Source organism: Ranitomeya variabilis, chromosome 1 (assembly GCF_051348905.1).
Source record: "Ranitomeya variabilis isolate aRanVar5 chromosome 1, aRanVar5.hap1, whole genome shotgun sequence".
Classification (NCBI taxonomy): domain Eukaryota; kingdom Metazoa; phylum Chordata; class Amphibia; order Anura; family Dendrobatidae; genus Ranitomeya; species Ranitomeya variabilis.
The window spans coordinates 578,237,122-578,262,555 of NC_135232.1; the positions used below are offsets into that span (position 1 = coordinate 578,237,122).

Consider the following 25,434-nt stretch of genomic DNA (forward strand, 5'->3'; position numbering starts at 1 on the left):
TGAGGAGAAGAGGATGTTAGACCTCGGGGTGATTAAGGGGTTGAAAAATGGATGGTCGAGTCCCATCGTCCCTGTGCCGAAGCTCGATGGTGAGTGGTGGTTTTGCAATGATTTTCGTAAGCTGAATGAGGTCTCCAAATATGATGGGTGTCTAATGCCCCATGTGGATGAACTCATTGAGAGACTGAAAACCGCGAGGTACATTACAACCCTTGACCTGACAAAGGGCTACTAGCAGATCCCCATGTCCCATAGTTCCAAGGAGATGACCTTATCAATGCCTCATGGATGTTTTCAATACACCAGAATGCCCTTTGGACTGCAGGGGACTCCAGCAACCTTTCAGAGAGCTATGGATCAGGTCCTGGCTCCGCACAAGAAGTATGCCGTGGCCTACCTACAGTAGATGACATTGTGGTCTTCAGCCCGGACTGGAGTAGTCATCTACCTAAAGTACAGGCAATCCGTGGTTGCATTGAGGAATGCAGGGTTCACTATAATCCCCCAAAAATGTGCCATAGGGAAGGAAGAAGCCAAATACCTAGGCTATGTCGTCGTGAGGGGCGAAATCAAGACTTGGATAAACAAGATTGAGCCAATCCAGAAGTGGCCACAATTGCTTTCCAAGAAGCAAGTGAGAGTGTTTCTTGGAATTGTGGGTTACTTCCGGCGGTTTATCCCAACGTCAGCCATAATTGCCGAATCTCCTTCAAGGAACAAGATCGCCAATGATTAAATGGTCTGCTGGCACTGAGATGGCTTTCCAGGAGCTGAAGCAGGCTCTGTGTAGACATCCAGTTCTGGTCACACCAGACTTCAGCAATGAGTCTGTGTTCCAGACAGATGTGTCAGAAGTAGACTAGGGAGCTGTGCTGTCGCAGGAAGTGAATAGAGAGGAGCATCCCATCCTGTATCTGAGTTGGAAGCTCTCTTCATGCGAGAGAAATTATGCCATCGTCGAGAAGTAGCGTCTAGCCATAAAGTGGGCTCCCCCTGACGAAGGCACGCCAACGAAACTCGCGTAGGGGCAGTGGCACCATCATTTGGGCTTTGGTAAGATATATTTATACTTGCTTTAAACTCTACTATTTGTGCAATATGTCTCTGTACTAAGTGTGGATTAGGTATACAGAGCTATGGGATCTGGGCATACAACATGGCATAACTAGTCTAACATAGCCTTATATACTTAATAGTGCCCTCTCCCTGCCTCTGGACTTATTATAATCATATGGATATACTGCACTATGTAATTATGATTATATATATCTGATTGTTCTGCCAACCCCATGGTGATGCCACTTCTGTCTTTTTTTGGCTCACTGTGAGCGCCATTGGCTACCTTTTTTAAATGGTTATATGTTTTTATAGACCAATAAAGTTTTTTCTGGTGTTGTTCAAAATACGCTTCTGTCTATATGTTTCCATAAAGTGGGCTGTAGGTTTAAGCTGGTATCTGACTAAGCCCCTCTGAGGTGGTTGAGGGAAAAGCAGGGTAAAAATGCTTATGTAAATAGGTGGTTCTTAGGCCTCCAAGATTTCACTTTTCACATTGAGCACAGGCCAGTGAAGTTGTATGGCAATGCAGATGCTCTGTCCAGACTCCCCTGCTTAGCAAGTGAAGGTGCCAAAACCCTTAGCTTTGGGTGATGGGGGGGAATATATGACAAAGTCACTGGTAGAGTGCTGGAGGGGAGATATGCATCACTATGCTTAATGACGTCAATGGTGTAAAACCCAGCACATTAAGTGTTGTGAGGATTTAGTTAAGTTGCATAATGGGCTGGTTTTTATGTGGACATCCACAGAGTGGATGGGAGGGTGTCTACCTTATCTCCACCTGCAGAGGCAGCACTGAGGTGTGTTGACAGGACTGTGTGATGTCATAGTCATGTATTCAGTCACATGGGGGAAGAGTCACATGGTCTGAGGCTTAAATGGCTCGGCTCAATTGGCAGTCTTGGTTTAGCAGGACTGGAGGGAGGTGGTTTGTGTCCTGAAGAGGAAAGACTGAATCTGTATTGCTCCAGAGCAGGATGCTACCCGCAAATGTATGGACTCTGTTACAGCATTTTGTTTTCTTTGTTGTTTTCGACTGAAGGGCTGTTTACTTTCCTCTTCTTGTTGGTTTATGCTGCAATGTAATAAACCAACTGAAGATTTAAAGAGACAATGTTACAGTTTTCTACCCCTGTGTACCGCCAAGTGAGTTGAATTACCACACTATGACCAAATAGTTTTACAGGCTTGCTCCATATGATACTTATCTACTGATCTACTGGATGCCGACCACCTATATGTGATAGATTTAATGATATATTACATTAGACAGAAGAATAAAGTTAGTTAAAGGGTTCTCAAAAAAAAAAAAAAAAATAATCAAGTTACCCCTATCTTTAGGATATGGGATAAGTTTGTAATTGCTGGTGGTCTGATCACTGGTACCTCTAGCGATCCTGAGACCAGGATACTGGAGCAAAGAGAACGGGGCTGAAAGGAGTAGAGGTGTGAATGCTCAACCTCCTCCATTCATTGTCTGTGGGACTGTGATTGGAGGGGAGGCCAAACATGTACACTTTTACTCCATTCATCCCCATTCTCTGGTTTCCAGAGCCCTTTTCTCAGGATTGCTTGGGATCCCATTGGTAAGACTACCGATGATCTGCAAGTTATCACTGATCCTATAACTTGATGTTTTGAGAATAACTACAAGAGGGGTACAGTTTAGAAAATAATTTTTTCATACCCTACTAGGGAATTGTGAGGGAGGAACTCTGTTCAGGATTCTTATCACTTGGTCAAGGAGAAGAACAGTTACAAAGAGTATCTCTCTATGGAGGACCTGTCCTGTATTACATCAACAACCCACTTATTTGAATGTTGGGGTGCTGTAGAAAAATGAAACACATTTTCTGGCTTCCCCATGAATTCCATCTGATTTTTGGTGGTCTGAGTAAGGGAGGGGGGGAACATTGGGATATCCTTATTGTCAAGAGAATCTTTCAACAAATAGTGATTGTTCAAAGCAAACCTGATACATTACTAGATCGAGTGAGAAATTCTGCCGTATCGATATCCATTGTCCTGTATCACTTGAGGGCCCACATACATTCCCGGAAGACTCTGGGAGTTCCCCTCGCTCAGGAATTTTCTAAATTGTTAACATATGGAGACCCAAATCCTTTCGTTTGCAAATGTCAGGATGAATACCCATCTTGTCAGTGCCTGAGAAGTTTCCCACAAGCTGTCAATCAATTGTATCCAGACAGGGGGTCTCTACAATCCATACAAGACAAGATGAAGACAGATATCAGTACCAGATTATTTCTTGCTTTTCTACACTGTCCTGAATTTGCCATAACAAACCTGTGAACTGGACTGCAAAGGGGTGGAATTTATGCAAACTGACAAAAAAATTCAGGGTGGGGCTCACATGTTCCCCTTTTGCCTATTTTCGGTTGCATTTCTTAATCACCTTGAAAAAATCTAATGAGATAACTGTTGATTGAATGTTTGTTAAAGGGGTTGTCCAAGCAAAATAAAACTTTGCCCAGGGGGTGGGATATGTAAAACCCAGCCATACTCACCTATCAGTACCCACCTGGATCCAATGCAGTCAGACTGGCTGCAGCATTCAGGTTACTTGAGTAGTGTGCCTAGAAATGTTTTATGACATGTTACTCAAAGCCACCTGATCACTGCAGCTAGTCACAGGTCGCAGCAGCTGGTAAAACGCTTACTGTCTCTGTTTGGACTACAGAGTGGCCTGCGCTGGATCACGGTGGCTGCCAGTCGGTGAGTAGGACTAAGTTTTACATATTTTTTCATATCTCATCCCCTTCCCAAAGTTTTACTTTGTCCAGACAACCCCTTCAAGTAGAACGCTATCAGTCCTGACTCCCTAATACACATGAACGCTTGGCTCGGAGGAGCATCCCTGAGTTTTCAATGGAGAGAGATGAGAAAGCCGCTCGTTTGGCTATGACTTACCATAATCTCACAAGAAAACAAAAAAATCAGCTGTTAAAATTCCACCTGCCCGATCCTTCTCTCCCCAGACATCATCTGTCAGAGAAAAATCCCTGTGGTTTTCACCAAAATTGATCATTTTTTTTTATCCAATGTGCATGGGGGTATGAATATGGGGCAGCTGCATACATTTCTCCACTATACCCTTAGTACATCATTGACCCAAGAAGATGCTGTTGGCACAGATAGTATTACTGAGCTTCTCTAGACAGCAAGTGTTTTCGTTGTGGACTTTACACTTGCATTGAGGATTCCCTGCGGTAAAGGGTGACACCCAATTTATTTTGAGAAACATACACATTAGATGCACCCACCAATTTTGCCTGGATCAGTTGCCCATCTGATTGGATTGGGGCTTCCCAACATTTCTCCAACAGATGATACTGGGAGAAGGAAGTATTGGGTATTTTAAATGTCAATGCCCGATCCTATTGGTTTCATGGAAGATAAGACTCTGCCAGGGAGCCTGGTGACAGCAGCTTTCTCCTATCTTCCCCATTGAAAACACATGAACGCTATGACTAGTGTACACTAACTGAAGAAGACACAGAGGAGCCAGGTCTGGGATGTCTATGTGGTGTCCCGTAGTGCCTGGCAATGACAGCCATGGTGACAGGTTGGGTGGCTGACTAACTCCAAACTAGTTATTACTACCCTTCTGACTAGGCCGCGATTTTTACCCCCTCAGCTCTATTCCGCCACTACTACTATTACACTACATTTACATGGCGGGTTTCCTCCTATACAAAATAAATAAGGGAGTGACTATAAATGACTAATAATTCACTGAGCCACTTATGGCATTTTAGCCAAACGGGCGTTGTCCACTTTTTTCTAAGTTTTTTTAAGGACTATGCCCAACTGCCTAAAAATACAAGGTTTGCAAACAAGTTAAAGGAGGACATATCTCAGGAAAGGAGAGACACAGGAGCAAAAAGAAAACAACAACATATTCAGAAACACAACAGCATTTCCATAATTATGGCAAGTGAAATGTCCTCTTTAAATGGATCAAATGAGATGAGAAAACATGGCTGCCTTCCTTCAGAAGAATGAAGCTTAGCTGCAATACCAGACATAGTCCACATATAAATGTGGCACTGGCGCTGTTACTGGATGAAGGCAGCCATGTTTTTCTAAACTTAAAGTGTAACTGTTGCTTTAATTTTTGTTCAATTAATCAAAAGTACCCATGAAAATTCTAAACTTTATAATATGTATATTTTATCAGATAAATCTGCTTCTTTATTCTTCTGGTCTGATAGTTCTTTTCCAAAATTCTTAATTCACAGTCAAAATGTGTCTGCAGGGATTACAGATTTTCCCATAACTGAGAAAGGAGATGACAGTTGGTTCTTATAAAGATCAACTAGATGGTGGCCCGATTCTAATGCATCGGGCATTCTAGAATATGTATGTATGCATGTACGTCGCTCTTAGGACAGCCATGTAGTACATAGCACAGCCACGTAGTATATAACACAGCCACGTAGTATATAGCACAGCCACATAGTATATAGCACAGCCACATAGTATATAGCAGCCACATAGTATATAGAAGCCACATAGTATATAGCAGCCACATAGCATATAGCAGCCACATAGTATATAGCAGCCACATACTATATAGCACAGCCCACATAACACAGACAGCCACATAGTATATAGCACAGCCACGTAGTATATAGCAGCCACATAGTATATAGCACAGCCCATGTAATATATAGCACAGCCCATGTAGTATATAACACAGCCCACGTAGTATATAACACAGCCCACGCAGTATATAACACAGTCCACATAGTATATAGCAGCCAGGCAGTATATAACACAGCCCACGTAATATATAGCACAGCCCAAGTAGTATATAACACGCATCGGGTATTCTAGAATATGTATGTATGTATGTATGTACTGTATGTACGTCGCGCTTAGCACAGCCACGTAGTATATAGCACAGCCATGTAGTATATAACACAGCCACGTAGTATATAACACAGACAGCCACGTAGTATATACCACAGCCACGTAGTATATAGCAGCCACATAGTATATAGCAACCACATATAATATAGCAGCCACATAGTATATAGCATAGCCCACATAACATACAGTCACGTAGTATATAGCACAGCCAAGTAGTATATAGCAGCCACATAGTATATAGCACAGCCCACGTAATATATAACACAGCCCACGTGGTATATAACACTGCCCACGCAGTATATAACACTGCCCATGCAGTATATGACACTGCCCACATAGTATATAGCAGCCAGGCAGTATATAACACAGCCCACGTAATATATAGCACAGCCCACATAGTATATAACACAGCCAACGTAGTATATAGCAGTGTGGGCACCATATCCCTGTTAAAAAAAGAATTAAAATAAAAAATAGTTATATACTCACCCTCCGTCGTCCACCGAAGCTGTCCCGAAGCGCGCGATGCGGCCGCCAGCTTCCGTTCCCAGAGATGCATTGCGAAATTACCCAGATGACTTAGCGGTCTCGCAAGACCGCTAAGTCATCTGGGTAATTTCGCAATGCATCTCTGGGAACAGAAGCTGGAGGCAGCATCGCGCGCATCGGTGGATTTCGGAAGGTGAGAATAGCACAATTTTTTTATTATTTTTAACATTATATCTTTTTACTATTGATGCTGCATAGCCAGCATCAATAGTAAAAAGTTGGTCCGGGATGGGGCGACACACTGGCACTGACTGGAGGGGAGTAGGGAGGGGGTACTGACTGGAGGAGAGTAGTGAGGGGCCAATTCGCAGCCGGACTAAGCCTGTCGCTGATTGGTCGCGGCCTGCCAGCCACGACCAATCAGTGATGCGGGATTTCCATTACAGACAGACAGACAGACATACAGATGGAAGTACCCCTTAGACCAGGGGTGGGCAATTAATTTTGCCATGGGGCCGCATGAGAAATTGGGATGTTTTAGAGGGCCGGACTAATATAATTAACTCATTTTTACCCAATAGTGTAGTATACATATGCTATCTTTTCATAAACAAACAGTATGTTAAACAATGCAAAGATTTACAATACAAAGAAAATATGGAAGAAATACTTACATCATTATTTAATGATGAGATGATGAACTGCAACGAGCTTGTTCACTGTAGGAAACTAACCCTAACACCACCAGAAATCCACAATATCATCTCATACAGTGCACCTCAACACCATCAGTGTACCCCCATGCCCGACAACACACCCAGTATATCTATCCAGTGCCTCCAAACACTAGGAATCCACAGTAATCCCCCACCCCTCCACTGCAGCCACCCCCCCATTTGCAGCTCAACACCCCTTATGTCCCACCAGTACACCCCACACCACTAGCAATACAAACTTACCGCCTCCCACGTTGTATCTTTCCAGTGCACCCACAGCAATGCAGAGACCCCCTTCCCATGTCCCTCCAGTCACTGTGTCCAGTGAATCCCCATACCACCAGCAAAACCGAGTACCACCCTCACCATATGTCCCTCTGTGATACCACCCCCCATGTGCACCCCCACACCACCAATCCAGGGTCTCTCCACCAGTGTAGCCTCTCCATAATGCTGCCACAGCTCCAGCTTGGGGGGCACACACACTTCACGAATCCCCTCGAGCCTCCCACAGTCACCTGACTGTGACTCTTCTCTGCCGCAGAAGAAGATTCCCGGATACCGACCTGACTACAAAAACTTATTACTGGCAGCTGCTGCTAAATCTCGGCCCACATGTCACCGGAGATATCCACAGCAGCCAGAGCCGCCCCATATCCGCTCCGTCCTATGCGCGGTCACATGGGCGCCGCTCACTGGAAGTCGTGCTGCAGCACGGGCCGCTTTTATAGCTGCACCAGAAACCACTGCAAAAGGCGCCCCTGACAGCGACCTGCGCTGTGTACTGTGTGCATCGTGTCTGTAGCAACGTGACCTGATGGAGGCGGGTTTACTGGATACATTATTAGACTCTAATGCCGAGCGGTGCCGGGGGCGGCTGTCAGAAATGAAAGCTAGCTGGCGGGCCGTTTAAAATCAACAGGTGGGCCGTTTAAAATCAACAGGCGGGCCGCATCTTGCCCAGGTCTGCCTTAGACGATTATATAGATAGATGGTACGTACAGCAGAATGTCTGTTGGACTCATTTCCATAGAATTTTAAAAGCACCAATTGTTGTCTACTATCTCAGTAATGAGAAAATCTGTCTTCACTGATTATACAGATTTTACCAATAAATCGAGAGTGAAAAATCAATCCAGGAGGAGAAAGAAGCAGAATTCTCTGATAAGATGAATCACAAAGTTGCTAATTGTGTACTATTGATTTAGGAAATAAAAATTAAAACGGTGTTGCCACTTTAACAACTTCGCAATATGCAACAACTGTACGGCGCGTGTCACCCCCATTGGTGCGGGCTTCGACGCTGAGCCCACATCCTTTTCCGGCACATGATTTCATCAGCTGACACGTGCCCCTAACAGCCACGGGTGAAATCGAGATCCACCTGTGGCTGACAGCGGCATTTAACATCATCGCGCCTGAAGCACTTCCCCACCCATGCCCATTGGAGCTCATGTCTCATGACCGTGGGTCGCCGATGGATTGGCATGACAACCCAGGTCTGCAGGAGAACCCTGTGGTTGTCATTGCCAATCTGCTATGAATGCCAGCCAGCGGTGGGCCCTCATAGCTGATGAGCATTTTTCTTACATGTAGCCGGGCTGAAGCCCTGCTCTGTGTAGCACAAGCGATCAGATGATCGCAGCTTCTGGTCTCCCATGGAGACCATTGAAGCAAGTAAAAAGTAATAAAAGTTTTTAAAAATATAAAAAAAAATTAAAAATCTAAAAGTTAAAAATCACCCCCATTTGCCCCATTCAAAATAAAGCAATAAAAATAAGAAAAAAAACAGCACATATTTGGTATCACCACATTCAGAATCGCCCGATCTATCAACATGTAAAAAGAATTAACCCGATCGGTAAACGGTGTAGCAAAAAAAAAGTCAAAACGCTAGTATTAAGGTTTTTTAGTCAACGCAACATGCGACAACAGGCGATCAAAACATCACATCTACAGCAAAATGGTGTCAATAAAAATGTCAACTCGGTGCACAAAAAATAAGCCTTTACCCAGCCCCTAATCACGAAAAATGGAGACGCCACGGGTCTCGGAATATGGAGATTTTTTTTTTTACAAAGTTTAGATTTTTTTTCACCACTTAAATAAAAACATTATCTATGAACCTAAACATGTTTGGTGTCTATGAATTTGTAATGACATCAAGAATCATAATGGCAGGTCAGTTTTAGCATTTAGTGAACATGGTAAGAAAAACAAAACAAAAAACAATTGTGGAATTGCACTTTTTTTGCAATTTTACCGCACTTTGAATTTTTTTCCCATTTTCCAGTGCACGATATATTAAAACCAATGGCGACGTTCAAAAGTACAACTTGTCCCGCAAAAAACAAGCCCTCACATGGCCATATTGACGAAAACATAAAAAAGTTACGGCTCTGGGAAGAAGGGGAGCGAAGAACAGAAATGCAAAAACGGAAAAGGGCCCAGGGGTGAAGGGGTTAAGCCTTGCTAATACCTATTGTTACCCTTTTGAAGAAATGCTAGATGCAACTTGTTCCAATCTTTATCCAAATGGAAAAAGCCACCATTGATTCAGTTGTCCTGGACTACAGGAAATAATTACAAGGATTTGTAACGTGAGCTATGTATATTTTTCCTTTAATTTAACTCTGTACAGGTTGGTGCAAAATGAAATAACATAGGAATCATAAAGCTCCTAAAACATGTTTTACATGAAGAAGTATGCCGATGGAAGTCTCCATATACACCACACTCCGGGACCCTCCCCGCGGGCCCCTGCTGTTATGGAGATACTCCTGCCCCTGGGTTCCCTTTTTGCTGCTACTTTCTCTCAGGGCTTAAAGGGTAGGATTAAGCACTTCATGCCTAGGGTCAGATCTTTTCCTCAAACCTCAATTTATTTGAGGAATTGATGCAAAAGTCTAAATCTAAATAAAAAAATCTTCATCCACAACTGTGTTTAAAAAGGGGGGTTGTCAGCTTTGGCAAACTTTTTTAATTAGTAGAGTCCCCTCAAAGTTAGCTGATCACAGATGTCCCAGTGATTAATTATCTAGTAGTAATCATTCAATTTGCCTATAGCGCCACCACTGGAGAAATTGGGTATTTTAGTTCTCATTGTAATCACCTGTTGGATCATCCAGAGTGAAAGAGTCTATATGCTTTCACTAATACATGAGTGCCCTAAAGGATAAGCCCCACTATACCAAAGAGCTATCCTCATTAGGGACATCCCATGTCCAAAAAGATACAGGTACTACAGCTTTGACCAACTAGCGAACATAAGCCATAAGTGTCCCAGATAGGATACCCACTGTAAAAGAGCGTTATCCTGGACTAAAATATTGATGGATAGGTCACCAATATCAAAGCATTGGGGTCCGATACCAGGAACTCCCACTGATCAGCTGATATCTGCTCCTTAAAGAGTACAAGTAGGGGAACACCACAACTTCATAGATTGTCCAGTACTGCAATTTATGACATGGCCTAATATTTGTGCTCTTGAGTCTCTTGAGTCTCTCGAGTGACTGCCTTCTATGACAGCATGTCCTGGCCATGCGTCAGGCCAGAAGTTACACTAGTCACTTGCCCCATTCCTCAAAGCCACTCTTGGCTGATCTCCTTGGCTGCAAGAGTGTAATGTGCACAAAGAAAAATATCCTGGGCAACGGAAAAGAGAATTGCCCCATCAGCCAAAAATGGCAGACACAGATCTTAGTCATATCATCTGTAATTTGGTATGGCTACTGAAAAAGTCATTCAAAGGGCTACTGGGAGGAGAGTAGATAAAGGAGAGGATTAATGCAAATAGGGGTATATGTCTTCATAAAATGCCAACTGGAGCTGTAGTTGGCCAGTGAATTGATTATTCTAGCCTTGAACATGAAGAGCGGTAATGGAGGCCATGATGTGGGGCTTAAGCAAGTAGAGATTCATCCAACATACTTGGAGGAGTCATGGATCGTGGCTAGAGGAACAGAGCCCTAGAGATTGGGGCTTAAGCCAGGAGAAAAAGGCTTTGGAGGAATGACCTTGGGAGGTGCAAGAAATAACCCTTTGGATTTAGTTGAAAGTGATTGACAGGTTGTGACTGTTGGAAATTGCACAGTCCTAGGACTTGTTATGTGAAGTGAATAGGGACCTGACATAAAAGACTGCACAGTTGCTCAGTATTTTATTCCTTAGGCTCATTCTACAACATCAGTAACATTGTTGTCTCGTGTGTACTGAAACCACCAAGATTTTGTGCCTCCTGTGAGTGTTGAAACCATAGGCAGATCACGCCTCGTAAAGTTACAGTAACCAAAAAGATCCTTGTTACTCTGAAATACCCATAATGGAAGCTATAGCTAAGACTGGAATTATGTGAGCCTCAGCAACTTCCTCGTATTATGAGAGCTAATCCTTCAGTGTTCTGAAGACAAACATTGGCTGGCCAGCAAATAGCTCTACTATTATCTCCCTGTTTTCCATTACTCACTCAGATGGATCTGTGTCCCCAGTGGCCCTCACAATCTAATCTTCCCCCTTCAAAAAGTCATTGAGATGTTAGCTAAATAATTGGACCCTTGTATCATAATTGCAATTGTGTAATGGTGACATGTAATTAGATGAATCATAAATGATAAATGACTGTCACCAGCTGCAACGTACCAGATGTAGACGACCAAGCCAAGTTAAAAATGACATTTTTATGAAAGCAGCAGTGGCATACTGCTACACGACTGCTATGTGACCTGTAATGGCCTGGTGCCAACCGGCTTAGTCCCCTGCCTACTGTCCGCCTACGTCTCCTGACATCTGCTGTATATCTATGGCAGAAGTTGAGAGGATTTGAATGGAGCCTACTCCATAACCAGTGGCTGCCTTCTGTTTAAAACAGCAGGCATCCATCTGTAACTGCTTAACCCTGTCAATGCTGTGTTGAATAGCGACTATAGCATCTAAGTAGTTGTTTCCGCAATTGGGCCTACAAGAGAAGTGGTAACCCAAAGGGCTATTTAATGGCTACCAGGGACCATAGCTATGGGGCTCCTAGATTTTTATGTACTGTAGGCGCCTGAGGAGCAGAATGAAGAAATCCAGTCTGACAAATGCATTTAGCATCAGAAGAGTTACCATATTTTATCTGTACTCCTGCATGCAGGGCCAGACTGGCCATCTGGCAATTCTGGAAAATGCCAGAAGGGCCTGTCTGGTCGTGGGCTGCCTGGTCTGCTACGTTGTTAACAGAATCTGTGTTCTCAAGACATCCATACTGTTAGGAGTTGTGACGGAGGTATCATTAGAAATTTTGGTCTTGTAGTAAATCTTCCTTTCCTCCATCCAGGGTAATATTAGTAATATATCCCATCTGGTGCTTGGGGACAGGGACAGCATGGGCCTGTGTGATTTCAAATACCAGGGCTGAATTTCAGCCCCAGTCCGTACCTGCCTGCATGGCATAATATACATGCCTATTAGAGATGATCGAATCTATTAGTAATCTGTGGTCCCCTACCTTCCAGAATCCCCAACACATCTGATTTGTAGGCCTGGCATAATCATTATGGCATAATGCACATGATAGTGCGACAGACAAGAGAATCAAAACGGAGCCTGACAGGTAGAAGGTGGTTCGCAAGTCTCCCATTTGGGGTCCACAGACAACTGCCCTGATCACTGGACCAGGGTCCTGTAAGTTAATCCGCTCATTTCTAATGCCTATGTGTTTGACTACCTGAGATATTCATCCATATCTCTTTCCATGTATGCATCCTTCCATCTAGCTGTCCGTATGTCCATTCTATCTCTCAACGCTTCCATCCGTCTACCCTTCCATCAATCTATGCTTCTATATATCTATTATCTATCTATCATCTATCTACTGTATTATCTATCTATCATCTTTCTATCATCTATTTTCTGTTATCTATCTATTATCTATTTATAGATAAGAAAGGAGGGCACCATCAACCATGATGACCAAATTAGTTAGGGGATCTACCCAAAGGTATGTCAAACAGATAAAGTACACCAAAACAGAGAAAAGAGACATACCGAAATATGGGGAACACCCTATATATGATAATATGTAGAAAAAAGTTTATTAATTCCAATACAAACAGCACATATTATGTGACCAATAGTTACATAAAAACATGAGAATTAAAAACATCAGTAGAAAAAACCACCTAAGAAGAAAGAATACATATGAAAAAATCCCTGGACCGGGGAAGATGTACACAACAATATTAAATAAAGCTGTAAAAAAAGGTACTTGAAGAACAGGACAAAGTATACTATAGATACTGGCATACAGGATAAGACATTCAATGTCCACAACACATGGAAACAATGCCCCAATTGGCTAATTTCTAGTGGGAATCTGATATCGAATACCTGTACTTATACAATTCACTGAAAGAAGTGAACCCCATATGACCAGCCAAACTTCACAATAAATTTCACAATGGACTACAGACTAGCTTGTCCAACATGTATCTGCGTGTGGCTGGTGGGCGAGAGATATGTATAGTAAAGCCCCTCAGTTTAAATAACTGTCCCGCAGGAGTACACCATTCAATGCGTGATATATACACCAAATATGCCGCTAGACAAACTAAAATACATATGCATGGGAGGAAGATGGATATACAGCCTGTGCCCGCAATAGGGAGCAATCAATTGTTGCTAAGATCTCTGCCAAACCCACGCAGCCACACTGCAAATCCCATGAGACAAGTCCATAGAAAGTGTGCACAGCCCCAGGAAAGTAGACGGTCCAGGGGAGATTAAGAACCCAACGCGTGTCGCCACCGCTGTGGCTACCTGGTAGGCGGGCGGTTTGGTCTAACATTGACAGGGACGCGTTATTACGCACTGTGCGCATGCGCTATACGTCCTTCTATCCACCATCTTGGTACACCTAGTGAGCGAAGTGTACACCTCATCTGATTTCCGGTGTGACGCCATTTCCGGTCTCATATGGCGCTGTTCTCTCAGCTGTTCAGGATCTCGTGCGTTCGGGTAAACTATTTAAAGTCTATTACTTCAGTCTAATGGCACATATGATTCTTTACTCCTGATGAAGCCACAGCGGTGGCGACACGCGTTGGGTTCTTAATCTCCCCTGGACCGTCTACTTTCCTGGGGCTGTGCACACTTTCTATGGACTTGTCTCATGGGATTTGCAGTGTGGCTGCGTGGGTTTGGCAGAGATCTTAGCAACAATTGATTGCTCCCTATTGCGGGCACAGGCTGTATATCCATCTTCCTCCCATGCATATGTATTTTAGTTTGTCTAGCGGCATATTTGGTGTATATATCACGCATTGAATGGTGTACTCCTGCGGGACAGTTATTTAAACTGAGGGGCTTTACTATACATATCTCTCGCCCACCAGCCACACGCAGATACATGTTGGACAAGCTAGTCTGTAGTCCATTGTGAAATTTATTGTGAAGTTTGGCTGGTCATATGGGGTTCACTTCTTTCAGTGAATTGTATAAGTACAGGTATTCGATATCAGATTCCCACTAGAAATTAGCCAATTGGGGCATTGTTTCCATGTGTTGTGGACATTGAATGTCTTATCCTGTATGCCAGTATCTATAGTATACTTTGTCCTGTTCTTCAAGTACCTTTTTTTACAGCTTTATTTAATATTGTTGTGTACATCTTCCCCGGTCCAGGGATTTTTTCATATGTATTCTTTCTTCTTAGGTGGTTTTTTCTACTGATGTTTTTAATTCTCATGTTTTTATGTAACTATTGGTCACATAATATGTGCTGTTTGTATTGGAATTAATAAACTTTTTTCTACATATTATCATATATAGGGTGTTCCCCATATTTCGGTATGTCTCTTTTCTCTGTTTTGGTGTACTCTATCTATTATCTATCTATTTATTATCTATCTATCTATCTATCATCCATCTATCATCTATTATCTGTTATCTATCTATTATCTATCTATCATCTATATATTATCTAGTTATCTATTATCTATCTATTATCTATCTGTATATCATCTATTATCTGTTATCCATCTATTTATTATCTATCTACCCATCTATCTATCCTTCCATGTACAGTATGTATGTATCTGTCTATCATCTATTATCTGTTATCTATCTATTATAATAATAATTTCTTTATTTATATAGCGCCAACATATTCTGCAGCGCTTTACAGTTTTTGCAAACATTTTCATCTATCTATATCTATTTATCTATTATCTATCTATCTATCTATCTATCTATCTATCTATCTAGCTCTCATCTCTCTATTATCTATCTGTTATCTATCATCTATTAGCTATCTATCTCATCTCTCTATCTATTATCTAGCTAGCTATCTATTATCTATCTATCCATCTCTCCTTTCATCATCCTTCCATCTATCTAAACAAATTTTTGCAGATTTCCATTTGAACACGTCTAATATTGTAACACATACATACAATTTTTGTGCTTGTCTCATGCAGAATAATTATTTCTAGATGTCGTTATAATTGGCCAAATCCGGAGTAAATGTCTATATTTATGTTGAGTTCCATCGATAATAAAGAGATCTTTAATTAAAGGGCTACGCTGGGTTATCTAATAATTACTTTTCTGTGGAATCACCAGGAGTTTGAGTCTTGTCTGGACACAATGGAGGGCTGTATGGCTTCCCCCATCTCTCACCTCCCTCCACTCTCCTTCTCCCCCACCTCATATACCTCCCACCCTCGTGCAGGGCTTTGTATTCCTGCAATCAGATCCAGACTTTCTTGTCTCCCCCTGGAGTAGTTTCACAAGGAGCCAGGACAGACCCTCCTCCCCTCCTCATCTGCCACCTCCTCCATCCTCCAGCAACCACAACAAGAAGCGACTTTATGTGGGCAGAGGGACCAGTCATTGCCAGGTGAAGTTGTGTTGGGTTCTTGGGTTGGCACATGGCCGCGGGCCGCACTCTCCTCCAACTTAGGAGAGTTGCCATAATCCAATGGCATTTCCCTCACTCCCAGTCTCTCCCACTCCCAGTATCCTTTGTGTGATGTGGACAATACTGGTCTACTCCCAGCAATGTGATACTGGATGGAGCAGAGCTAGCCAACCTGTGGCTATGGCTGGTCTGCGTCCAGTTGGATTGGCTGCGTCATGCTGTGACTTGTAGTCCTACAACCTTTAAGCCCATTTCTAAAACTTACCCAAGAAAGAGATTGTGTATTCCTCATCTTCTACCTCTTATTTTACCTTTTAAACACTACATTATGGCATAAATGAATTGATGCATATATTACATTTTTCAGCCACTTAGACAGGAGTATGCCAGTGGTCCTCTACTAGCATAATAGTGGTCCCCAAAGAAGAAACAACAAAAGTTTCCATTGTCTAAAGTGGCAGGGTAAGGCTTTTTATTTCTATGTCATCATTAATTTCCATTTTATTCATTTCTGCTGTCCTTAATATATGTTTTTGCTGATTAATATTAGTTTAAAAAATGATGACGTTTTTAATGTATTTTTTTATATTTAGCTATTGTTTATTTTCTATTTATTTGTATTTTAATATTTATTTTATATACTATATAATTTTTAGTTTACATTTTATTTGACCCATAATATTTTGACAATTTGACAATTAAATTCTATTTAACATGCGTAATTATTTTTCATTTTATTTTTTAATAATTTTTAATCATTTTTTATGTTATACATTTTTCATTTTTATTTTAAGCTATATTCTATATATATTTTTCCATTTTGTATGTTTTTCATTATCTTTGATTTTTTTATTTGTTTAATTCTTCACTTTTATCATTTTGCAATATTTAATAAGCAATACTTTTTACCAGTTGAACGTCTTTTTTATTAGTTAACATTTGCAGTAATTATTTTTAAGTAAAATATATATTTTAATTGAAATGTATTTTTTTTACATATTATATATTTTACATTATATTTGATACTTAATATTTTACTTTTTCTGACACTTTATACATCATATTTAATTATTTTTCATTATATAATTCATATTTTTAAAACTAGTTTACATTTACTGTATATTTTATATCCTATATTGTTAACATTTTGGATGACATTTTTCATACTTAACAGTTGGAATTTATTTTCCTTTCTTAGGCTACGTTCACATTAGCGGCGCCCGCCGCAGCGGCGGGCGCCGCAGCGGCGCCGCATGCATCATGCGCCCCTATATTTAACATGGGGGCGCATGGACATGCGGTGCACTTGCTTTTTGCGCCGCATGCGTCCCTGCGGCGCCCGCGTCGGGTCGCGGAGGACGCAGCAAGTTGCATTTTTGCTGCGTCCAAAATCAATGAAAAAAAGGACGCATGCGGCGCAAAAAGCTGCGTTGTGCATGTGTTCACATTTGCGCTGTGCGTTGCGGCGGCGACGCTGCGGCGCACACCGCAAATGTGAACGTAGCCTTATTCATATTTTTTCCCATTTACTGTCTAATCTACAGATATATTTTATTTATAATATTTTTAACATTTTAACATTTGCACTTATTTTTATATCTTACATTTAATTATTTTTTTAATTTTATTTGACCTATACTTATTTATAATATCTTATATTTAATATATTTTAATTTTGAATGCCATTTTTATGTAAAATTTGTGTTTTATAATTTAATGGCTTTTTAATTTTTTTTTGCTTGATTTACTGTTATTTTATATGTAGCATTTGTTTTCATTTTTAAGCCTTTACATTTTTCAATTGTCTTTAAAAGTTTCCTGGAATGAATAAACTTTATTGAATTTAGGGCAGAACATGTGTTAGGTGTAACAGTTGAGACAAGATCTCGGCAGCGTCTTCTGCATGAGCCTACAGTTTGGTTATAAAGGATTAAACATAGGCTAGGCATTGCTCTTCATTTGACGTGCTCCATCCATGTATAGCTCCAAGAATTGCAAGATGAGCAGAGGATGTGGCTGCTCTTCATCAGGTACAATCATTCTGACTTTCCTTTTTCCCTTAACTAAGTAAAATCTGTAAAGTACAGGGACTATATAATACGGCCACATCATGACCATATATTAACTCCACAGTGACCTAAAGGTGTATTCCAGTCTACCAGTTGGATAAATGGGGGTCTCACCGTTTGCCAGAAGAGGGGATTCATGTCGTAGTTCTTCCCTGATTCTTTCCTGGCTGCAGGGTCATGGCCAAAAGTAGTTGCAGTGTGCAGGTGACAAGATTTTTAATAGAGATATTCTCTCTCGTTTCTCCTTTATCTGACCCATACCATTGCTGCAGAGTCTACCATCCAGAAATTGTTGAACCCTCAACTTTTGGAAAACCTTCCCCACCTAATTCCTCTCTCCACACAAATTTCTCATTCTATCACCTGTTTAACAGCACCATCCTGCCTTCAACCTAATTTGTGTGCCTGCTGCTGCTGTTTATTCACACCCCTTGGTAAAGCCCATAAAAATTTGAAGTAAATTCAAAGTTCCATCTCTCAGGAACAGTACGGCGGATTTGAAAAAAAAAACAACAAAAACTAGAATACTCAGCGGGGCGGCAGAAATAAATAAGAGCAAAACCTGGCCACTTTTGACTTGTGGCAAGTCCACTTTACCTGTGGAAAATGAGGCATATGTAGACGTGGTAGATGCGGGGTAAGACGGTGTGGATGACATAGCTGATAATCACGTCACTTTTGACAGTAATCTGTGCAGTTGTGGGGCCGGTGTCCTCTGGCGGTAAAGCATTCATTATGGGTGATCAGTCTTCCAGGCGCATTTGTGATGGATGGAAGCAGCCTTGGTATAGTTGTGGGTCACTTTGGGGTCACAGTCATCATGGCTCGAGATAATTAAATTTTTTGCATCTGAATCAGTTGCCCTTAAAAAACATGCATTAGTAACGGTCACAATGGTAATTTGCTCCCTTCGGTATTGTGCACCGGTCCCTTGGCTATTGTGGTTTGGTTTATTCTGCTACATGTAGCCATTAAACAGTCATTGTTATAAATAGGAGTTATTGATTCTTTTGATCAATGGCTGAACTAAAGGGAACATGACATAGAAGGCTGAGTAAAAGCAAACGTGACGCCAAGCAGCTTATGTCCTTATTATATATCGGCAACCTACCGGGTAGAGTGGGATGAATTAAATCAGTCTCTAGTTTTGTATGCATAACTTAGTGGGGTCCGGATAACTCATGACAGTGAAGAGGTTGAAAATGGGGGTTGGTTTCCCTTCCAATTCTCATTGATACTTGTGTAACGTAATTGAAAATTATGGGGGGATCAAATATCATTGATAGTGTAGCCTACAGAGAGGGGCCTCCCGTGTCTGCCATATTTGTAAACTTATGAAGCCCAGCTTCTGGCTAAGCTTCATAGGAGATTGGTAATTTTGCAATACACTGGAATATTACAGTATTGCACAAATGATCTCACATTGAAGTCCTCTAGGAGGACGAATCCAAAATGTAGAAAACAAAAATATACATTTAAAAGTTAATCTCTCCTCTACTTTAGCAGAGTTACCAAAACTAACATAGGTAACGTGAGAACTAATAAAATATTATAATACTTATCCCATGCCAAAACAGAGAAAACACTAGTAAAATATCATAATCGTTATTCCTTGCCAAAATGGAAAAAAAATCGAAATGACTAAGTGATTTTTTTTTTTTTGTTACTTCACCTCTCCCAAAAAAATGGAATCAAAAGATATTAGAATGTCGTATGGACCTTAAAATGATACCAATAAAAATTGAAGCTCAAAAAATGAAAAGGCAAAGTTAACCGGGACTCCTAATATGTCTTACTCGTCCCCTTACAAGTTGTCTGTCTCGGACTCTGCACATGGAAGGCAGTGATTTTTTTTTTTTTTAAATGTTCCTGCTTTCTTGTTCACTACACTATCTATTCTTTGCTTGATGGGCATTGTGTATACAGGTCAGAAAGTGGTAGTGCCTCTGCTTATATCAAAGTTCTAGATTTCTGTGGAGGCTGCCGGGTCTTAGCAAACATTATCCGTTCTCCAGTAATAATGGTAAAACAGCAATAAAAAAACTATTTCACATTAACATTTACCCTAAAGTTATGTTAGGACCTTTGGTGCAAAGGTGTATATATATATATAATATACCATTAGTAATATTATCTCAATATATACTTGCCTTGTAATGTCTTCACATTCTGTTCCGTCCAGATGTGTCCGGATCCCAGAATTCCAAGCAGCGGAAGTTCACTGACCGCCATATTGGAACATCCAAGTGATGGGTGTCTCAATATGGAAACTGCTGGTTGTACCAGCCTCTTGCGCGGTACCATCAGCAGAACACCATCGCACCACACACACACTGTATACGCTGTATGCACCACACACACTGTATACGCCATACGCAGCCTCTTGCATGGTACCACGAGCGGAACACCTTCGCGAACACGCTGCCGCCGGGATCAGCTGAATGATTCACTGACCGCTGCCATCTTTGTACAGGAGGAGCGCATGCACAGTTTTAATGTGACCACCACTATCTGTCTGCACAAAGATAGCAGTGGTCTGATTTACTGCACCTGCACGAATTCCGTGCAGGCACAGTGAATCATTCAGCTGATCCCGGCCGTAGATGCGCGACAACTCTACAGGCAGAGGAAGCCGGTCACATTAAAGGGGTTTTCCCACGAACGAAAGTTCATTTTAAAAATTGTCTGTGTCTGACCGTGTACAGAGCATACCGCATCTCCTTGACATTGGAGGACGCAAAAGACAATACTGACATTACAGCAGAGGCTCACAGAGGATTCATTTTGTCAGGTAAAATATTTCACTGACTGTTTTTAAACAATATTTTACCTCACAAAATCCTCTGCGATCTCCTGCTGTAATGTCAGTATTGTCTTTTGCTTCCTCCCCTGCCCAAGAGCTGTGGTATGTTCTGTACATGATCAGACACAGACAATTTTTAAAATGAAGGGGTGAGCGAGACAGAGTACAGGGGGGAAACAGCTCAAGCGGGACAGCACATGAGGTGAGAAAACAGCAAAGGAAGGAGAAAGACAGCAGACAAGGGGAATAGCACATGGGGTAGACAGGCCAAGGAAGAGAGCACAGACGGGAGACGTAAGCACATGGAGAAAGAGAGAGTGGATAGGTGTGTGAGCACATGGGGGGAGAGATTCTCAATGCTGCAAAACCTGCCCCCATCGTGACATTACCACCCTCCCGATGCGATAGCATCGGGCCTCCATCTAGTAATTAATAATAATAAACTGCAAAAACAATAATAAGTAATAATAATTAAATAAAAAACGGCCACCATCACCAGCCCATCTATAGCTATATCCCTGCGACTGATAATTACCCACTACCATTTTTTGGACAGGGGTTTTACATCTTAAAAATATATGTCATTGGTATTTTGTGCAATAAAAAAAACTGTAAAACAAAACCAGATTATCTTGATTAATAGTTTCCCTTACAAAGAACACCACTACTATAACACTGGAAAAAATAAAGCCAATGAGAAAATTTTGTTTTGAACCATCATGTATCACAACAATGTTGGATCAATAACAAGAACATAGCCTAGCCTTGAACTAATTTATGGAACAGGGGATGGGCTTCTGAGTGGCAAGGTTTATGGTTGATTTCTGGGTACTTCTAAAGGATTTTAATCAGTAGTTTCCAAAAGATGTGTAGATGTTAGGGGCTCCAGAAGCAAGTGAACATGCTTGACCAGGAAACCCAAGATTCCCCTTGAGAAGTCATTTGATAGACAGGCATTGACCATTTCAGCAGCCTGACAAAATACTGCCTCTCATCAGTCCTACCTTTAAATCTTTCCTTTTACATCCAGGGCTCTAATGGCAAGGTGGCTGAAGGATTACCTACATTTTGGGAGTAAGAGGTCTCCACCACAGCCTCCCAAGCCAGACTATACAGAAAGTGAAATCCTCCGTGCTTACAGAGCTCAAAAGAACTTAGATTTTGAGGACCCCTATGAAGACAAAGGCAATGACAAAGGATCCCAGGCCAGGCTGGAGGAGCTGCAGCTTACCATAGTGTCTCCTAGGCATCGTCTTATCAAGGTAGAACCGTCAGAATGTATAAGGAAACTTCATGTCGGGTCAGAAGAGAACGTGGAAGCAAAGGTCAGTGTCCAGATTACCATCATTACATCTTAGGTGCAAACATGATTCATTCTACTAAATGTAGATTTGTTTCTTGGACTTTTCACTGTAGACTACAGCTTGCTTTGATAGTTACACCATCTTTTGTAGTAAAAACAATCTACTGTACTCCCCCAAACATTTCTTTAATTACTCAAAATAGCCCACACTAATTACTGCAGTTCTGCTCAGACATAGCAGCACAACTAGGAACCAAAAAGTTACACCACCACTCCTGCTAACCAAAAAGTCACAGCAATGCTTCTAGTAACCAAAAAGTCACACCAGCGCTCCTACTAACCAAAAAGTCACAGTAGCACGTCTACTGACCAAAAAGTCACAACACCATTTTTACAACAAAGTCACAACAATGCTACTACTAAAAAGTGACACCAGCGCTCCTACTAACCAAAAAGTCACACTAGCACTCCTACTAACCATAAAGTCACAGTAGCTCATCTACTATTCAAAAAGTCACAGCAGCACTCCTACTAACCAAAAAGTCACACCAGGACTCCTACTAACCAAAAAGTCACAGTAGCATGTCTACTAATCAAAAAGTCACAGCAGCACTCCTACTAACCAAAAAGTCACACCAGCTTTCCTACTAACCAAAAAGTCACAGTAGCTCATCTAGTAATCAAAAAGTCACTACAGCAATGCCTATAAATTAACTGTCACACCAGCTGTTACTACCTAAAAGAAGTCACAGTAGCACTTACACTAACCAAAAAGTCACAGCAGCACTACTTCTAACCAAAAATTCACATCAGCAATCCTACTAATCAAAATGTCATACCAGCTCTCTTACTCGCCAAAAAGTCACAGCAACACTCTTACTTACCAAAAGGTCACAGTAGCACTTTTACTGACTAAAAAGTCACCACATGACTTCTACTAACCAAAAAGTCACAGCAGCACTTCTGCTAATCAAAAAATCACAGCAGCGCTCCAACTAAAAAGTTAGACCAGTGCTCCTACTAACCAAAATGTCACAGCAGTCTCACCAACTAACTAAAAAGGCACAGCAACGCTCCTACTAACCAAAAATTCACAGCATCTCTCTTACTAACTAAAAATTCACAGCAGCACTCCTACTAACTAAAAAGTCACATCATTTCTCCTACTAACTAAAATGTCACACCAGCGCAATTACTAACCAAAATGTCTCAGCAGCGCTATTATTAACAAAAAATTCACAGCATCTCTCCTACCAGCCAAAAAGTCACAGCATCTCTCCTACTAGCAAAAAGTCACAGCAGTGCTCCTACTAACCAAAAAGTCACAACGGCAGTTTTATTGACCAAAAAGCCACAAAACTCCTACTCACTAAAAAGTCACCTAACCAAAAAGTCTTTAAAAGCAATCTTAAAACTTATGTGGACAAGAGAAAGGCTGAAAAAGCCAGGAGAAGCGTGTTTCACGCGAAACAGCAGTCTCTCTTCTATGCTTTGCCAAGTCAAGATCATCCATCAATAAATTGTGGCTATATTTTCAGCCTTTGTCTTTTACACATATGCAGACTATTGTAGCTGAGCACCACCTCAACTGTTGTTTTTTTCAGGACACTGTACAGATTCTGGTTTATTTTCGCATTTGAAGTGATACTCCCCAATTATAAGTGATATGGACATGTGAGCAGTGCCAGCGTTTTATTTTCATATTCATTAACCTGAAACCTCATCTCTTCAGAAAACCTTATACCAATATGCCATCTTAGTGGCTTCTTCTCTCTACTACGGTTGGCTTCCCTTGTTGTAGGAAGGGTCTTCGCTCCCCTTTACCAGTTTATCACTAACTTATTTTATGTTTATTGTACAAGTTACTTCATTTTTTATTGTATTGTTATGATGTTATTACAGATCCCTGGGGTAACAGATTATTCAAATCCATTCGATATGCAGAACCATCATCTTGACCATGAAGACGTAGAAGACACTGGTTATATGGAACCGTATGAGAGTCAAAGACCAATAGAAGGTAAGTTCATAGCATATGTATGGGATCTGCCATAACGGTTTGATAGGTGGCAGTACTGTATGACCAATGGTCTGTCCATGATGCCAAGAGCTGGAATTCTGTGTCCCCTATTTACAGCAGAGAAGTGCTACGGGGCCAAGAGATCCATGTCAATAGTTGATCATGCTTTAAGGCCCCGTCTCACTAAGCGATTTACCAACGATCACGACCAGCGATACGACCTGGCCGTGATCGTTGGTAAGTCGTTGTGTGGTCGCTGGGGAGCTGTCACACAGACAGCTCTCTCCAGCGACCAACGATCAGGGGAACGACTTCGGCATCGTTGAAACTGTTTTCAACGATGCCGAAGTCCCCCTGCAGCACCCGGGTAACCAGGGTAAACATCGGGTTACTAAGCGCAGGGCCTCGCTTAGTAACCCGATGTTTACCCTGGTTACCAAAAAAAAAAAACACTACATACTCGCCTTTCGGTGTCCGTCAGGTCCCTTGCCGTCTGCTTCCTGCTCTGACTGAGCCGCCGTACAGTGAGAGCAGAGCGCAGCGGTGACGTCACTGCTGTGCTCTCACTTCTCACTGTACGGCCGGATCTCAGTCAGAGCAGGAAGCAGACGCCAAGGGACCTGACGGACATCAGATGGTGAGTATGTACTGTTTGTTTTTTTTTACATTTACGCTGGTAACCAGGGTAAACATCGGGTTACTAAGCGCGGCCCTGCGCTTAGTAACCCGATGTTTACCCTGGTTACCAGTGAAGACATCGCTGGATCGGTGTCACACACACTGATTCAGCGATGTCAGCGGGGCCTCAACGACCAAAAAAAGGTCCAGGCCATTCCGACACGACCAGCGATCTCGCAGCAGGGGCCTGATCGCTGGTACGTGTCACACATAGCGAGATCGCTATGGAGGTCGCTGTTGCGTCACAAACTTGTGACTCAGCAGCGATCTCGCTAGCGATCTCGCTATGTGAGACGGGGCCTTTAGACCATTAGTCCTTATATTTTGACTCTCTACTTGCTAAAAAAAAACAGTTTCACCATCAGCAGCAGACAAAGATTGCAGAGGGCCCTGTGAAAGGAATGTGTCTGGGCCCCCCTTCCTCCATACACAATGTTATCTAAACAAATTTGAAGATGAAAAACTGGGAACAAAAAAAAACGCAATAGGGTCTTATCTGATG

The 25,434-nt window shown here is 41.8% G+C and overlaps 1 protein-coding gene and 1 long non-coding RNA gene across 3 annotated transcripts in view; one reads left to right on the forward strand and one right to left on the reverse strand.

Moving 5' to 3' along the window:
* The window catches only part of LOC143769033 (uncharacterized), an 898,561-nt gene that overhangs the window by 534,333 nt on the left and 338,794 nt on the right, over positions 1-25,434 (reverse strand). The window lies entirely within an intron of this gene.
* The window catches only part of LOC143769013 (SH2 domain-containing adapter protein D-like), a 242,901-nt gene that overhangs the window by 190,768 nt on the left and 26,699 nt on the right, over positions 1-25,434 (forward strand). Inside the window, exons 1-4 of one of the 2 annotated variants that reach the window (XM_077257622.1) lie at positions 15,903-16,038; positions 16,427-16,521; positions 21,962-22,256; positions 24,137-24,254. In XM_077257622.1, coding sequence (XP_077113737.1) covers positions 21,969-22,256; positions 24,137-24,254 — 406 coding nt within the window. In that variant the 5' untranslated portion in view covers positions 15,903-16,038; positions 16,427-16,521; positions 21,962-21,968. Of the gene's footprint in view, positions 1-15,902; positions 16,039-16,426; positions 16,522-21,961; positions 22,257-24,136; positions 24,255-25,434 lie in introns of those variants that run through there. The other variant, XM_077257628.1, reaches the window with a different exon arrangement.